General features: G+C 39.5%; 1 protein-coding gene across 5 annotated transcripts in view; it reads right to left on the bottom strand.

The window, feature by feature from the left end:
- Positions 1 to 18625, bottom strand: part of MCOLN3 (mucolipin TRP cation channel 3) — a 28232-nt gene that overhangs the window by 3096 nt on the left and 6511 nt on the right. For 3 of the 5 annotated variants that reach the window (XR_006742172.1, XM_036446667.2, XM_036446665.2), the window contains exons 3-12: positions 17226 to 17393; positions 11898 to 12051; positions 10550 to 10634; positions 10377 to 10473; positions 5461 to 5560; positions 4872 to 4984; positions 4640 to 4789; positions 2554 to 2655; positions 2321 to 2443; positions 461 to 667 (exon numbers count right to left, since the gene is read on the bottom strand). Coding sequence is in view for 4 of the 5 variants with exons in the window: in XM_036446667.2 (XP_036302560.1) it covers positions 461 to 667; positions 2321 to 2443; positions 2554 to 2655; positions 4640 to 4789; positions 4872 to 4984; positions 5461 to 5560; positions 10377 to 10473; positions 10550 to 10634; positions 11898 to 12051; positions 17226 to 17393 (1299 nt within the window). In the remaining variant the exon portion in view is untranslated. The remainder of the gene's footprint in view (positions 1 to 460; positions 668 to 2320; positions 2444 to 2553; positions 2656 to 4639; positions 4790 to 4871; positions 4985 to 5460; positions 5561 to 10376; positions 10474 to 10549; positions 10635 to 11897; positions 12052 to 17225; positions 17394 to 18625) is intronic. The other 2 variants (XM_036446670.2, XM_036446669.2) reach the window with 2 other exon arrangements.

Below are 18625 nucleotides of genomic sequence, written 5' to 3'. Positions count from 1 at the left end.
AACTTCCATTTATTTCCATGTCCTTTTTCTTTTTTCAACTTTCTATTCACTTCCAGATCTCTTCCATGTTGTTCCTAATGAACATAGGTCTATTCAATAAGTTACCTAGGAAATTGCAACTAATATGTCTTCTCAAAATGAGAGATTTAATTTATATAGAAATTAAAATTTTCAACTAGATTAATATAAAAGAGAAAGTTTGCTACTCCAAATTCCAGCTTTCTGGAATGCCATCTGCTGTACTCACACAATACTTACTAATCCTTATAATTTTAATAAGCTTGTACAAAAAAAAAGCACAATTATATGAAGACAAAACTTCCAACATTCTATACTTCTGTTTCTCTTTCATTTCTTTTTCTCAGTATCTAAAACTGAAGTCCTTCTTCTCTACCCATAGGTATTATATTTTATTGTCACTTCACAAATTCTAGCCACTTATCGCTACTGATGAGCTTACCTTGATTGTTTCATATGTATCAGTGATCAGTGCGATGAAAAGACTTAGAATCATATAGACAAAGAGGCTGATGAACGTGTAGAGGTAAATTCTGCTAAATAGCCAGACCAAGTAACTTTTTTGATGCATTCCTGCAAACGTCGCAAACATATCATCTCCATTTATCAGAGAAAAAAGGCACTCGGAGACCAAGTTCAGAGAACGAAACTAGAAAAAAAAAAACACACGCACACAGAAAAATGCACTTTATTCTATGCTCCTTCCCCTGGGAGACTTCATTCATGACATCATATTAAAAACTAGTGGCCCAGTACACTGATTCATGCACATTGAAAGAACATTAATTAAAAGAAATATTTTAATATCACTATTTGCCTTTATCTATTATATAATAGAAGTGTCAACCAAATTCATGATCGATAATGACAGCTAGAAACACACCTGTGTGACTGGCACCAGTGAGGCTTTATACGTATCATGCATGCACTAGTCAACTTAGCCTTTTATATATTCTATATAATAAAAGGCTAATATGCAAATTGACCAAATGGTGGAATGACTGGTCACTATGACGTGCACTGACCACCAGGAGGCAGATGCTCGATGCAGGACCTGCCCCCTGGTGGTCAGTGTGCTCTCACAGGGGGAGTGCTGCTCAGCCAGAAGCTGGGCTCATGGCTGGCGAGTACAGTGGCAGTGGCAGGCACTAAGGATGTCCAACTGACAGCTTAGGCCCGTGGGGGAGTGGGCCTAAGCTGTCAGTCAGACATTCCCTGATGGATCCTGGACTACAAGAGGGCTCAGCCCAGCCTGTCCCTCTCACAGCCTGGGACCCCTCGCCACTTACCATCTGCCTGTTTGCTGCTCCTTACTGCTCAGCTTGCTGCTGCTTAGTGCTGCTGCTGCTGCAGAGGCAGAAGAGGCTCCCACCACCGCACTGCACTTGCCATCGTGAGCCCAGCTTCTGGCTGAGTGGCGCTCCCCCTGTGGGAGCACACTGACCACATTGAGCGTCTGCACTGAGCGTCTGCCCCTGGTGGTCAGTGCATTGAGTGTCTGCCCCTGGTGGTCAGTGCACATTATAGTGACTGGTTGTTTTGCTGGTCATTCCACCATTTGGTCAATTTACATATTAGGCTTTTATTATATAGTATGTGGCCAGATATGCCAAGTTACCCTTTAAAACCAATCACCTGGAATAACTACATGCATTTGCTTGGCGATACACACAACATATACAGGCCTACTATTTTTCCTGGGACAAGCAGCTGCTTCTTGCTGCTCTGTTAATGGGAGCAGGCTGAACTAGATAAAGCTTATCTCAGGGCTTTTGTGAGACAAGCCTTATCCTCCCTTTTACCTTCATGGAAAGAGATCCTTGAAACACTTCTGAGAAACCCAGATCCCAATCATACATGATCATACTTCTCATTTTAAAGTTCATGCCACTTAAGATAACAGCATTATAGTTAGGACTATAACTCTGGTAACAAATATTCCTACAAGTTTCTCCCTCTACTGCTTTTTAAATAAAATCCCATTTTGAGACACTTTACCTAAATAGCCTACTCTAATATATACTGATGAATCAAACTGACGAAACTTTACTTCGCTGGTGGTAAAAAGGACTTCACTATTTGGCATATTCCACTAAAGAAATTGAGGATGTTGAGTGAACCAATTCTTCTCTCAAGTTAGTCAGCCCTTACTGGTTTATAAACATGGCAATAGATATACTACCTTCAACATATGAAGACCGAGTCACAAAATAAACAGAGTGCATTTGAAAGGAGAAAACAAGCCACTGGCACTATGCTAAGAACTTCATGGTCCCAAAGGTGACAGGTTGTGGATCGGTACCTTTTCGTGGTAAGGTCCCAGCACAATCCATCCACAGAAGCAATAGCCAAAATAGATCACAGCTGCACAGCAGCAGAACCTCATGACACTGGGCAGCGCTGCCTGAAGGGTCAGGATAAGGAGCTGAGAAAGTAAGAGAGGTCATTAGAATCTTTTTGTCCTCCAGCCAAAGCAGCGTAGTAACAGTGAAAGGGGGAAAGACCAGCCGCACTGAGAGCCCTGAAACATCTTACATTGTACTTGTGGAAGAAACTGAGGTACCGGATGACGCCCAGCCACACAAGCAAGGTGGAGGTCCCGAGGAGTATGCTGCAGACATCATAACTTGATAGACTCTAAAACACAAGTGGGGGAAAGTAATCAGAAATTCACATGAGCAAGAACTACCTCTTGGCAGCTATGAGCTGGTCACTGTTCCAGGGGCTAAGGACAGAGCGGCGAACAGGCAAAATTTCCCCCATTCATGCAGCCTACCTTCTCATGATCGGGGAGAGAGGACAGCAATACATTCATGAACACCTGATACATTAGCTGATGCGCAAAGGAGAGAATTCAGGATAAGAAATGCACAGGCAGTTGCATTTTAAGAAGGGTGACCGGGAAAGGTGTCACTGAAAAGGCAGCACTTGAGCAAAGGCCCGAAGGCAGTGAGGAGCCAACCAACAAAATCAAGGGGGAGAGCTTTCCAGGCTCAGGAACCAGCAGGTGCCAAGGCTCCGAAGCAGGAGGGCACCTGGCAAGACGGTGAGTCTGGCTGGAGTGAGCGATGGGGATAGCATGAAGTCAGAGGTGAGGAGGCAGGCAGTTAGGGTCTCGTGGGTAATTTTACAACTTTACATTTATTCTGGAGAGGGGGATTTGAGATGTCGGAACAGAAGTGATAGGATAGACTATTGGCTGCGACGGTTGAGCGCAGATTGTTAGAGGAGTGAGAAGGCTGTTGCAATAATATGAGTGAGAGCTGATGGTGACTTAGTGGTGGAGTCGATGAGGTAATTTTTGAAGGTAGATCAATAGGATTTCCTCTTGAATTATATGAGAGTGAAAGGGGATTAGTGAAAGGGAAAAGTTGAGGATGGATCTTATCTTGAGCAACTGAAAATAGTTGGTATTTAACTGAGCTTAGAAAGGAGAAGCAAGTTTTGATCGTGGAGGTGGGGGAACCTTAGGAATTCTGTTTTAGATATGTTACATTTGAGAGGCCAAATAGACACTCGAGTGAAGATGTGGAATAGACAGTTGGAAATGTGAGACAAGTTGAGGGAAGAATTCCAAGCTGGAAACATAAATGTGGAAAACATAAATGTGGCATGGGACAGAATGAGGTCACCAACACAGTGGCAGAAAATAAAAATAAAAATGTCCCAGTGCTATGCTTTGAAGTAGTCACTTTAATAGGTTGGAGAGATGAGAGGAAACTGGCAAAGGAAAGTCAGAAGACCAGCCCGAGACCTAGGAGGAACAACAGGAAAATTATATCCAGAAGAAGAAAAAAAGTACATGAACAAAGAGGGAGTAAAAGCTGAAGGGTAAATTTCTTTAAATAATTGATTATTGGATTTAATCAATATAGGAGGTCCTTGAAAAGAACACTTTCTATGGAGGGGCAGGCAGCCTGGTTGGAACAGATATCAGAGAGAATGGGAGCAGTAGAATCAGAAACAAGATGAACTACTCTGTTGAGGTCTTTTGCCATATAAAGAGAAGCAGAAAATGAAGAAGTAAATGGTTGATATTTTTTCTTTTTAGAAAGGAGGTAAAAACATGCTGAAGAGAATGACTGCATAGAGACTGGGAAACGGATGATGTACAAGGAAAGGGAGAAGCATGGTGAGAGGTGTGCCCATAAGTAAGCAAGTGGGGTAGCATGTGGAACGCATATGGAGGAGTAGGACTTAGATAATAGGCTAAATAATAAATGCTTCATAACAGAAAAAGCAGGGCATGTGGGCACTGATGCTGGCCGGTAGATAAATGAAGTAGGAGTTTGTGGGATTTTTACTTTTTTTCCTATTGTTCTTATTAAATAGGAAATTAGGTCACCAGCTGAAACTGGGGGTAAAGCAGGGAGCTAGAGGTTTTGGAAGTGAAGAAAACATGAAATTATCATTTATATGATGGGAGTAGTGAATGGTCTATAAAAATGTGGAACGGTTGCTGGGTACCATTAAGAGCTCATTGAGGTTAAGGATAGTTGAGGTGGGTATAAATGAATATTTATTGCAAATCTTCTCCCATTCTCCCTCCACCCCCCAAAGTTAAATGTCTATTCTGATAACTTATAATACTAACAATGGCATACATAGGGGGAAAGTTTACCTTGGCTTGGATTTCCATTTTCAGAATTGATCCAATGATTGTCAATAAGTCACTACTAATAATCATAATGTACCATCCATTGACAAATTCCATTCGCTCAGAAACAGAAACCTCCTTCTTATAATGGAGGAGGAAAAAATTGACAAATTCCTTTAGGGAAAGAGGGAAGGCACAGTGAGTTTCTCTGTTGATCAAAACAGCTGTAATAGTCCTAGAAAGCAACAACCCCTACCTGTTGAAGCTGAATTCCCTTAATCACAGATCGAAGGCACAGGATTAACGAAGTCAGGCACATCAGGATAACAAAGCCATCAAAGATCATCATGTAATGAGTGTTTCTCTGAACTGGAAGAAAAAGGATTACCTGTTTATGCAGTGGGACATTAATACAGTGACAGCCACTTTTTTTTTTTTAACTTTTCATTTTTAGCCTCGTTTATTTTAACTGCTGTGTTGCACACCACAGTATAGATGTAAAACACGATAAAGGACACTCAGATTGTAATCTGTTCTTCCCTGCTGGAAACAATTTCTCAAGTCTTCTTTGTACTGCGGGGGGTGTGGGGGAGGGGGGGGAGATTATAAGTAATTTTTTAGTAAGGAGTGGACCAATGAAGGCAGATGGAGAATGCAGGAAAAGTCATTTCGATTATTAATTATTTATGTATTACCTAGAACATCAGATAACTACAATGAATTGACCTACTTACAGAGAATTAGTCACTCGGGAGTAGTACAGTTCTTTCATTTGATGCTCCACATATCCATGAGACTAGTAATTTAATGACCATTTTTGAAAACTAGTAAAATGTATCAGTTACCTGATCCAGAAACATGCCAGTCTTTACATTCTCTGATGGAAATGTCATTATCTAAACTTATCTTAATTCTTCCACTATGGGCTTTATTGTCAAATGTTATCTGCGAAGAAAAAGAAGAAGGATCAAAAACATACCTATAGTTTTGAAGCCATGGTACCTCCTTGCATTAATTAGGAAACAATTCTTTCAGTGTGAGAGGAGACACAGTGTCTCATCCCTGCCCTTTGCTAACTCTGTTCAACCTTGGGAAGTTCTCTTTATTCCTCTGTAAAATGAAAGGTTTGAACTATATCTTCCACAGAGAACTTTCAGTCTCTAAAATCCTATGCTGCTAGAACAGTATCACAACCATGGAAACTTCTAAAACAAGAGAACTTCTCCACTTTCCCATTCTAAGTACCTCTAGATGCCCTCTTGATATGAGCAAGGGCTGGTACAAAGCTTCCAGTTATATGATAAATAAGCCATGAAGATGTAGTGTACAGCACAGGAAATATAGTGAATAATATTGCAATAACTTTGTACTGTGACAGATGGTTACTAGGCTTAATGTGGTGATTACCTCTTAGGCTACATAAATGTTGAGTCACTATGTTTTTCACACCTGAAACTAATATAATGTGCCAACTACACTTTAATAATTTTTTAAAAGCTCATAAAATTGTGCTTTTCCCCACTTTCCAGTAGTTCCTCAGCTAGGAATAGATTTTTTTTTTAAGCTCTTTTACAATTCTTCCTAACATAAGAGGTCATTTTTCTGTCTTGAAACATTTTAAGTGAAACTTTTAAAATTTTCTTTCTGGATCTAGATTTCTTAGTCATTCTAGAACCATATGTACTGCCAAGAATGTGGCCCTGGGAGTCAACAGCCACTTCTTGCCTCAAGGATTACTATTCAGGACTCAGGCACAGACCGGACAAAGCCACGCCAGAACACCTTCCATAGCCCTTCTCTGTTTCCCCTCTGGCTCCCTCCACTTTCCCCATGAAGAGACCATCAGTCTTTTTGTTGCTGTTGTTTTTAAGTTCCTTCTCGCTCAAGTTCTTTTAAAAATGTCATTTAAATTATTTTTTAAAAATATATATTTTTATTGATTTCAGAGAAGAATAGAGAGGGATAGAAAAATCAATAATGAGAGAGAATCCCTGATTGGCTGCCTCCTCCATACCCCCTCCTGGATATCCAGCCAGCAACCTGGACATGTACCCTGAACAGGAATTGAACTGTAACCTCCTGGTTTAGAGTTTTATTGCACCTCCTTCATGTGGGGTAATCAGAAATCACTTCAAATATAAGATGTCAAATAAACATATTGGAAAAAGTCTGGTCACTTTGTCTCCTCAGGTTGGATTGTAAACTTCTCTCCTTGACAAGCAACTCGGGCCATTGTCAGTGTCTGTCCATCTCCATGGCTGCTGGGGGACCCAGCCCACAACTTCACACTAGGAAGATGCTCGTATTACTTGAATGAGTTCCCCTTGCAAAAGGGAAACCATCTTTTCCCACATAAGAGCCTCAGAGTCTTAGAAACAGTAGGTGCTCACTAAATATCTGTTGAGTAAATACATTTTGGTTTCATGTCAATCACATCTCAGTAAGGTTTAAAAGAATCTGAATTCTTTAAACACAGAAGAAAAGTTACTAGATGGGATTCACAACATATTAGATAGTACAGGGGAAAATATTAGTGCTGTGGTCGGCAAACTGCAGCTCACGAGCCACAGGCAGCTCTTTGGTCCCTTGAGCATGGCTCTTCCACAAAATACCACTGCCTGGGTTGTCTATTTTGAAAAAGTGGCATTAGAAGACGTTTAAGTTTAAAAAATTTGACTCTCAAAAGAAATTTCAATCGTTGTACTATTGATATTTGGCTCTGTTAACTAATGAGTTTGTCAACCACTGTATTAGTGGATTTGAAGAGATAGCAATAGTAATTAATGAAACACAGAAGAAAAAAGACTAAAAAATGAAACAAACAAAAAAAAGAGAGCATTAATAAGCTGTGGGAATATTTCAAGTGCCAAAATACACATGTATTATAGTTAGAATCTCTGAACAGTGAGTGGGGGGAAAGACAGAAAAATATTTGAAGAACTAATGCTGAGTAAATGTCAAATATAATGAAAATTATAAACCCACAGAACCAAAATGTTCAATAATGCCATACACAGAAATATAAAGAAAACAACACAAAGGAATGTCACTATCAAATTGTTGATATAAAGATAAAAATTTAGAAACAGCTGCGGGGGAGGAGGAAGGAGGGAAAACAGATCGCATAAAGAAGAACAAAGATGAAGATGACAGCAGATTTCTCATCAGAAACAATGCCAGCCAGAAGAGCAGCAACTTTAAAGTACAGAGGCTGTAAAACCTAGAATTCTATATCCACTGAAACTTCTCTTTAAGAATGAGGGTGGCCGAAACCAGTTTGGCTCAGTGGTAGAGCATCGGTTTGCGGACTGAAAGGTCCCAGGTTTGATTCCGGTCAGAGGCATGTGCGTTGGTTGCAGGCACAACACCGGTGGGGGGGGTGCAAGAGGCAGCTGGTCGATGTTTCTCTCTCATCGATGTTTCTAGCTCTCTATCTTTCTCTCCCTTCCTCACTGTAAAAAATCAATAAAATATTTTTAAAAAAATATTTAAAAAAAAAAAAAAAAAAAAGAATGAGGGTGAAGTCCTGGCTGTTAGCTTAGTTGGTTAGAGCATTATCCCAATATGCCAAGGTTGCAGGTTCAAGCCCCAGTCAGGGCACATATAAGAATCAACCAATGAATGCATAAATAAGTGGGGCAACAAGTCTCTCTCTCTCTCTCTCTCTCTCTCTCTCTCTCTCTCAAAATCAATAAATACATTTAAAATTTAATAGTTACAAATAAATAAAAATAAAGGTCAAATACTTTTTCAGACCTAGAAAAGCTGAGAGAATTTATCACCAGCAGGCCTGCACTATAAAAAATGTTAAAAGAGGCCCTTCAGGCAGAAGGAAAATGATGCCAGATAGAAGCCTGGAGTTACACAAAGGAATGAAGCACACTGGAATTGGTAACTATGTGGGTAAATATAAATACTGTTTTCTTATTATTTAATTGGCTTCAAAAGATAATTGACTAAAGCAAAAATGATAATAATACATCAAGAATGTGATAACACATCTAGAAAGTAACAATAAGATAAAGGCCAAAATTAGAGAAATGGAAATACAGCGATGGGCAAAAGTAGGCTTATAACTGTAAGTACACAAAACATAGAGTTTATGCTTGTATTATTATATTATTTATTACTAAAGGCCTGGTGCACAAAATTTGTGCATGGGGAAAGGGGAGGGTCCCCTTAGCCCAGCCTGCACCTTCTCCAATCTGGGACCTCTTGGACATCCCTCTCACAATCTGGGACCACTGGCTCCTAACTGCTCGCCTGCCTGTCTACCTGATCGCCCCTAACTGCCCCCCCCCAACCAGCCTGATTACCCCTAACCACCACTGCCAGAGTCCCTCAGCCAGACCTGTGCCTTCTTGCAGTCTGGGAGCCCAGGGGGAGCAGGCCTAAGCTGTCAGTCAGACATCCTTGTTGTGCCAACAAGGAACACCTCCACTGCACTTGCCAGCTGTGAGCCTGGCTCCTGGCTGAGCAGCACTCTCCCTGTGGGAGCACACTGACCACCAGGGGGCAGCTCCTGCATTGATCGGCTGCCCCCTGGTGGTCAACACATGTAAAAGGGTCAGTCATTCCACTGTTCAGTCAATTTGCATATTAGCCTTTTATTATATAGGATTACTACATTAGACTATGTTCTGAACATTTTTTAACCTCATTCTCAGAGAACTTGATTTTTTAAAATAATTATTTATTGTTGAAAGTACTCCTTATGTCCCTTTCCCCCCCCACTTAGACCCCTTCAGCCTGCCCCTGCCCCCAACCCCAGGTCTTCAGCACCCTACTGTCTGTGTCCATGGGCCATGCACATGTGCATACAAGGTCTTTGATTGATTACCTCCCACCCTCCAACCCTCCCCCACCTTCCCTGTGAGATTCCACACTCTGTTCCATGCATCCATGTCTCTCAATCCACTCTGCACATCCATTTATTTTGTTATTTAGATTCTACAGATGAGTGAGATCATGTGATACTTATCTTTTTCTAACTGACTTATCTCACTTAGCATGATACTCTCCAGGTCTCTCCACGCTGTGAGAGCTTGATTTCTTACAGCCAATTATTTGAGAACTGAGAAAATAGCTTTTGACAAAGACTACTGCCAAAGTAACAGAATTTGTATCAGATGACAGCAAGTTGTATAAAACGCTTTCCTGCATATGACCAGCCAGCATTGGGTTACTGACTCTGATCCTCGTGAGGTGCCAGACTCACATGAGAGGTGTCTTGTGCTCTTTAGAGAGCATTAATAGCTCCATTTACAACTGCATGTGGAGAACATGGAAGTGAAGGGGGAGAAACTCACCAGAACATTCAGAGGCAGCACAAGGAAGGCACTGTGAGCAATAACCCAAAGGTTACAAACATCCATTCATGGCAAGGAAACTCAGCAAGAACCCTTGCCAAGGACTTAAGCACACAGCCACGGAACTGCTAGACACTACAAAGTCTTCTCCTTTTGTATTTGAACACCTACCCTGTGCCAGACACTTGCCTTGGTACTAAAGACACAACAATGAACAAGACAAGGTTCCTGTCCTCATAGGACTTAGGCTGGAGTACAAAAGAAAGCTAATTAACAAGTGGAACAAGTTATTGTAACAAGATAGAGCTAGCTGTTTCAATGCCCCCCTTAGGCACATTCAAGCCTAAACATCCTAGATATTTGATCATGTCTTAACGCAAGTAGATGGAACATATGACTAGGTAAAACACGCTTCTCCAGATGGGAACCAAACTGGCCCAGCCCACTCTTACAGTCAGAGTGAAGTCGTAACAGTCAGGGAGCTCGTGATGACGAATAGTCTGCAGATTGATGGCCTTCAGTTTAAAGGTCAGCTCCACTGTTAGGAGTCTAGAAAACAGAAGAGACCTCAGCGCAGTGAACACACACTCACAACAGAAGTCGCGCTCCCGCCTGCCTCCCTCACCTGTGAAAGTCCAGTGTTAGGTTGAGTTTATTTTCCTCCGGTGTTCCAATGTAAAAAGTGTCATCTGGCTCTACGGAGAAACATTCTGCCACAGACAGGAACAAAACATAACATTGTGGCCAAAATAAATAAAACTACATCTTGGGAAGATTATATATGATACATACACACACACACACACACACACACACACACACACACACACACATATATATATATATATATATATATATATATATATATATATATATATTCAAAACTAAATATTCAGATTCTAGTACTTTTCTGAATTAAGATTTTAAAGGCTAGACATCTATACTGGCCTCTTGGTTACAATGACTCAATTGTTTTTAAGACATAAGTGGCTACATTTCTGCAGTGGGTGGGAGTGGAAAAAGTTCTGAACCTCGATCTCATTAGTCTCCTATAGAATGCTATCTTCCCTCCTGGCCTTTAAACCTAAACTTGGAGACCTTCCTCCCCCAACCCCTTTTCTTTTCTTCATTATGTCTAAACAGGTTTGAAGCACTTGCAGTGTCAAAGAAAAAATTTCTAAGCATAAAGGATCTACTTGTCTAATATTATGTGTTGACTATTTTTCCTCAGTAAGCATTTTGAAAGGAAAACAGCACCTTAGAAGGTATTTACTAATCAGTAGTATGTTACTATTCCTCTTTAAAAAAAAAAAAAAGTCCCAGTCAATACTGATGAAAGCATTCAAATATGTCTTATTCTTTTTATTAAATGACAGAGGTGACATTGATAAATAAGATTAATACCTATTTTTTAACATTTAGTCCTGAGCTAATGTTTCAGGCACAACTTGCAAATAACACTTTGCTCCTAAGAATAAGCTGTGCTCTTCTAAATTCTGGTTCTCATTCCTACCCCAGCCTACCCCCTACTTCACCCCCATAGATCCTGAATAGTGAGATGCTAGTAAAGAGAGGGAGCTGGGCACACATCAAGAGTGTGCAGCATAATTTCTTGTAAGGAAAGTATCTGCCTATTTAATTAGCTGATCCAGCGTGAGAGGCAGTGGAATATAGTGCCCAACAGCCTGGGTCAGGTTTCAGCTCTGCCTCTTATTAGCTCCATCTTGAGCTATCACTTACTTCTCTGTGCCATTCTGTAGTCTTCCATAAAATGGTAATAATAATAATAATAATAATAATAATAATAATAATAATAAACCTTGGGACAGTATCTAACTGACACAACTTTTATATGGTTTATCAGATGACCCATTAGCACAGACCAAATCAACGTTTTCAGAGATGAAATTACTGATTTAAAATATAAATCAAGGAATAAAAAGTGGAAGGTCCAGCTTATAGAAGAGCATTACCAGTTTCAATTTGGGGATCAATGTCAAAGGTATCGTTTCCAGGACAGATGTTTCCTTGCTTGTAGAAGTTCTGACAGATCGCCATACCAGACTGCTCCGCGCCCTTTTCCTCGTAAGCATGGTTCCCGATCGAGATGTTGCGTAGCTGCAAGTACTTCAACCGAAAAGAGAAACAGAAAGTGGGGATGCCAGCCAGGACAGAAGTGAAGCCATGATCCCGCTCACTCCCTGCCTTTGAAACTGGAAGGTCCCACCTCTGCTCTGGGTGGAGACCCTCCCACTGACACACACAGTGCGTGGCATGGACTGTGCCCCCAGGCAGCAAGCAGAGGGACTAAGAGCACTCAAGAACTTGAGTTCTGAGCTCAGGTGTCAAATCCATGACCTCAGGTAAATCACAAACTTTTCTGAGCTTCTGGTTCCTTATCTTTAAAATTAAAGGTTTAAACGGCATAATCTCCTTTAAAGAACTATGTTCTAGAAACTGGCTTTTACGTATAGTGTGGATACAAATTTATTTTATCTTAGACCTACATCCTATATGGTCAGAGTTTTGCTCCACTACTGCAGTACTGGAAGGGGGATAAAGTACCATCTAACCATCAAAACTTTTTACTTAAAAAATATGTTTTTAATATTTATCTTCATAAGAATATAGCTTAGTCATTTTCATCACAATATTCCCCTATCCTGGTGAATCCTATAAAACAAAATGTGACTTTTACAAATGAGAATCACATGGTATCTTGGAATAAGTGTCCACAAGGTGGATTTCCGTGAATAAAAAACACAAAACGAAGGAGTTTAGAGCTTATTTTGAACAATGTAACATGGCACATTTAGTGATCCAAAGATAAGGATATGGTATCTGTCTCTTGGAATTAATAATTTAATGGGATAGGCACAGGTAAATAATTCTACTAAAGGATGCACGTGAACATGCTGTGACCATTGAAGGGAATCATTGATGATATGGGCCCATGGAATTGATTCTGAGCTGGCCTTGTGGAGGAGCATGTTACCAAATCCGACCCTTAGTTCCCAGTGCTCAGTGCTTCGTGCTTGGTTGTCTGGGCTCACCTAACTTAACTTCTCTATGGTGTGTGATGCAGGTGAGTGCTTTCCCCTTCGTGGGATACTCTCTTCACTTGTCTTCTGGGATCCAGGCTGCTCCTTCTCAGTCTCCTTAGCTGAATCCCCTCTTCCCAGCCTCTGCATCTCAAGGTACCTTGCATTCAGTCTTCAACCTCTTTAACCACATTCTTTCCATGGGTGATCTCAGCCAGTCCCATGTTTTGTACCATCTATATGCTGATGACATCCACATTTATATCTCCAGCCCTGCCCTCTCCACCAAACTCCATAAACAAGTGCGTAGCAATCTACCTATGGTTTCTAAGAGAAAGCTTAATCACAGATGGACAAACAGCTAAAATTGTCTTTCTACAATACTTTTCTTCTCCACAAACAACTCCATAAGAGTCAATCACCTTCCAGGCAAGTCTTGGAAATGATCCTTTAGTCTTCTTCTCTCCTACTCCATTTCTAATCCATCAGAAAATCATGCATTACTTTCCGATTATATCCCAAACCTGACCACTTCTCATTACCTACACTGCTATCGCCCTGGACCACTCCTCCATCATGTCTCATCTGGTTAACCTGACTTCCCTGCTTCCAATCCAGACTCTCACCACAGACTTGTCATTGTAAAGAAATCACTTGACTGTTACAAATATTTCCTTACTACAATCACAAAAAGTAAGTGATTTAAGACACGTGAAACCCTTAGAATAGTGACACCTAAGCATGAACCTGTTTGAGACTCTGCTCCTTCTTCCTGGAAGCTTCTTCCTTGAGATCTTCATGGGCTGCCTCACCACTCTTTTGTCTACTCTCTGCTCACCTGTATCACCTTCTCAGAGAAGCCTTCCCTGACCATCTCCACCCTTTTCACCCTGCCTGCTTCTTCTGTTTGTTTTTCCTTAAACGAAGAACCAACTGACAGATGATTTATTTCTGTATTTATTGCTGATCTCTTCCTATTAGAATATGACCTCCTTGACTTTGTCTATGTGTTCACTACTGTATTTTTGAACCAAAACCAATATCTGATGCATAACTGATGCTACAATTTTAAGGGAATAAACATTAGCCTTTGCTGGTGTGTAATAGAGTAAATCTCTAGGCTCATTCTGATCCAGTGCTGGTTATAACATCACTTTTGTTTATTATATATGAACATTTCAGCCTGAAATGTTCTTCCTCACACTTTCAGTCCTCAGAGAGGCCTTTTCTGACCGCCCTGTACTATTAATGCCTTGTGCTACTTTATTTTACTTCATTGCACTCACCACTATATGAAATCAAATAATTTGGTTAAACTTGTTTAAAAGCCATCTTTTCCATTAGAATGTAAATTCCACAGAACTAGGAATTTATCAAGTCCACTGCTCTAACCCCAGTGCTTAGAACAGTATTAGGCCTGGAATAGGTGTCAAGCCAATGGTGAGGTAAAATATTATTATAAAGCTGCAGTGGCTCTTCACTTCCTAGAGCTAATCTATGCACAGAAACCATTAGGATAATATGTGTGATTAGGGCATTGAGATTGGAAAAATTAGAAATCTTTGATAATGAAAGTAGCATACTATTAAACAGCATTGTGTCCTATATATAGGGGGAAATAGTGTAATGCTGGAGATATTACATTTTGAGATTTTTATTTTCTACTCAAGGAAATAGTGTATTAATTAAGTCTTTCTATAGCCACTCTGAGCCAAATTGGTAGTTTCATAAGGGGGACAGGAAAGAAGAGGGAGCATAAGAGATAAAAAGTCCCTTTCATGAAAAAGGGTAAAAGATATTGAGGGTAGTAATCTATTTCAGGCACATCATGAGAAGGCAGGGTTCTTTGGAAAAGATGATAATGGTAGAAAAACAGAAGGCAGCAGGAAAAGAGGAAGAACAAATAGGAGATGAAGTAACTCCATAATAGAAGCCATAGGCTTGAGTCTGCAGGAGCTGATCAGGGCTGTTGAGGACAGGACATTGTGGATGTCACTCATTACACTGGAGACTGCTCAAATGTAAGGGGCAGATGAAAGAAAAGAACTCAGTAAAGATGACCCACAAGTGGTTGAGGAAAGCCACAAAATAACTAGTGTTCTGACATTCAAATATATAAGCATATATAATAACAAAAGTGATGCTATAACCAGCATTGGATCAGAATGAGCTTAGAGATGGTCTATTTAGAGGACATCTGGGGGTTAATCCCTTCAGAATAACTAATTAGTCGTGGAAATACCTTTAAGATCAAGAAGCCACTGTTCCATCTGTCAGTTCTCCTTAGGAACTATCATCTCAATTATCAGGATATCTCCTTACAACAAACAAAGCTCCCTCTTTAACACCAGTCCATACTGTCCCTTTTCAGTTTTCTGGAGCCATGTAGAAGGACTGACCTCATTAACCACAAAACTTTAGTTATTCATGGAAATTATGATCAAGATATTTTTATCTTTAGCTAAAAATACATGCTAGTTGCTTGGAAGATGGAAAGTAATCATTTGCCCAAGGTAAACCACTCCAATTATTATTTTCTACTTACATATTAGAGTAAGGAATCTACACGCAGTTCTAAAAAGAATGTAGAAATCTGATAAATAGAATGGCCTGAATGCCAAATAGTACTGTATTTTTATAAATATATTTTTATTGATTTCGGAGAGGAAGGAAGAGGGAGAGATAGAAACATCAATCATGAGGGGGAATCATTGATTGGCTGTGTTCTACACGCCTCACACTGAGTTAGCCCATAATCCAGGCATGTGCTCTGACTGGGAACTGAACCATGACCTCCTGGTTCATAGGTCAATGCTCAAACATTGAGCCATGCTGGCCCCAGGGTAAGTAGTACTATATTTTTAAAACTAAGTTTAAGTCTACTAATTAAAGTAAATACATTTTAGAAGGAATTTTAATGAATTGTGTGCTTCTTGCCTCTATCCCCCCTGCCAAAAAAAACACACAAAACAAAACAACTACCAATTTGGTTTAAGGTAGCTTTAGAGAAACTTAATAAGCTTAAAACAAAAATCTCAAAACTGAATATTTCCAGCATTATATATTTTTCCTTACAAATTGTAGGACATAATTTTGTTTAACAACTTATACAGCTAGTTTCTATTACTGTAGATATTGGGCCAATTCTTGCAATGGAATGCTAACAGAAAACTTTGGTGTCATAATTACATATCTCATCTTAGTAATTTATCATTTCAGTGTGCAGAAATTGTCTCTAGATAATGAAGAGCCATGATTTCATTATAACAGTTGTTTGAAGGAGAGTTGTAATAGTTTTTAAACTAAGCCAAGTTGCAAATACTGACTTCAAGAACACTTTCAGCCCTAGCCCGTTTGGCTCAGTGGGTAGAGTGTAGGCCTGTGAACCTAAGGGTCCAGGGTTCAATTTTGGTCAAGGATAAGTACCTGACCAGACCCTGGTGGGGGCTCATGCAGGAGGAAACCAATTCATGTGTTTCTCTCACATCAATCTGTCTTTCTCTCTCTGTCTAAAAATCAATGGAAAAATATTCTCATGGGAGGATTAAAAAAAAAAAAAAAAAAAAAAAAAGAACACTGTCAATGATACTACCAAATAAGAGATTTAGGATCTTAAGAAAGAACTATTTATAGCAAAAACAAATTGATTACAAACACAGAAAAGGAATTTGACTCATCTAGATGAAAAACAAGCTTACTTTTTTTATAGTTAATCCGTGTCACAATAAGATCATTGTCATGCATGACATAAAGGCCTTACTTATATTTTACGAGAACTTTCAGGTCTTGGTTGCTATATACACTCTGCAAAGTGAATATTATCATTAAGTATTAAGGGCCTCTGAAACTATAAGCTCTGAGGACTTAATGACTACTTACAACCAGTGTCGTGGTTAATAATTTTAAACCTTTGAGGCTCTCTTACAAGCCTGAATTCTGATTCTTTTAATTAAGTCTTTCAAGTTTCTGCCTCTGTGTTACTGACCAAAAACTCTTCTCAATTTACAGTTTTATAAAAATTTGTTGGCAATATTTTAAAAACATCTTAAAATAATTTTATACATGTCATTTATACATTACAGAAATATTCAGCCTTCTCCATCGGAATGTCAGTTTCTATTACATACATTGCTAACTGTTTTTCAGTCTGTTCTTTCTCCCAAGTAAAGAATGCACATGCACCCCGGAGAGGGGAAAACCAAGTAAATTCCATTAATGTATCTATGCATTAAAAAAAAAAAAAAGTGACGCTTGATTTACCTGGTTCACTGCGAAGATGATCTGACTGTATACATCACTCTGTGTGTAAACTGCATACGTGTCATCTGGTTGGTTCACATATTCTTTTAGGAAGAGGTGTTTGAATGCTATCGTGTTATCTTCCTTGAAAGCTACCACCATCTGGTTACTTAGCCCAAAATAGACCAGCTTAAGGGGGGGAAAAGAAAAAGTTAGAGGGTAAAAAAGCATCAAAATAAAGGTCTCCGTATAATGATTAATTTATCTATTCAACATTCAGTGTCTAATTAATCCCAAATATGTTCCATGAAAATTAATCTTTGGTAGCTATGAATTAGTTTGTCCTTAAAGATAAGGTAGGTTTCTAGTTGTAAGGTAAAAGGAAGTGGTTTTGCATCTTTTCAACATTTTTTTTTTTCAGTGTCTGATCTCATTTATGGCATTGTTCCCATCAAAAGCTTCAGGAATTCAGGTAAGCCCTTCATCAGTACTTCAGCTGTTCCGAGCAGCAAGGTCACTTTTTGGCTACAAAACCGGGAGGTTCACTTAAAGAAAGAATGATAGAAACCCTGAAGTGTGTGCAGAACTTTGGCAAGGGACATTTGAGGAGCTGAGCAGGTAGCCCAGAAGTTAGCACTTTGGAAGGACATAATTCAAGTAGAGGAACAATGAGAAAAAATATTAGCAAAAGAAATGGTACAGGGGCCTGAACAGCAAGTAGAAGAGTGTGATATGAATTCTGTAGGACATCAAGAAGGTCTTGAAGAAGGTATTTCAAATAATGTAAGAAATATCTTAAATAAGTCTAAGTCCTACAATCAAACTGTATTTCTAGCACTAATTACCAAAACTGTGACAATAAGACCCAATATAAAAATATTCTTTCCACTTATCTCTAAATTAAAGTATATTTATATAACATATCCTTACTGTTCATGCAAGATTGGCCCACATTAAACCAGGTGTTCATACGCAAAAAAAAAAAAAAAGTTGTTTTCTGAACAGCTATCATGGTAACTTTACTCCAAGTCTCTTTCACCTTCTCTTCCCTCCAAAACCAACCTCAATCTATATTTCATACACCACACACACACACACACACACACACACACACACACACACACGTCATAAAGGCCTTACTTATTTTTTAAGTAAACTTTCTAAAGTATGTGCACGCAGTTTAGAACATACATTCTGACTTTGATCCCAGAATGAAGCAGGATGCATTGTAGATGGAAAAGGGAGGAACACTGGGCACCCATGTGCCATTATTCTTTTCCAGCTACTTTCCTCACTATAATCCCACAGTATAGTTCCTAATGTACTTATTTTACAAGATGAGTACATACAGGCTCAGAGAAGCTAAATAAATTTTCCAAGTCCCATTACCCAAAAGTGTAGAGTTAAAATTGGAGCCATCT

This window comes from Pipistrellus kuhlii, unplaced genomic scaffold (assembly GCF_014108245.1).
Source record: "Pipistrellus kuhlii isolate mPipKuh1 unplaced genomic scaffold, mPipKuh1.p scaffold_m20_p_2, whole genome shotgun sequence".
NCBI classification, from domain to species: Eukaryota; Metazoa; Chordata; class Mammalia; order Chiroptera; family Vespertilionidae; genus Pipistrellus; species Pipistrellus kuhlii.
Note: the sequence above shows the minus strand (reverse complement) of the source record. Positions and strands in the feature narration are given on the sequence as shown.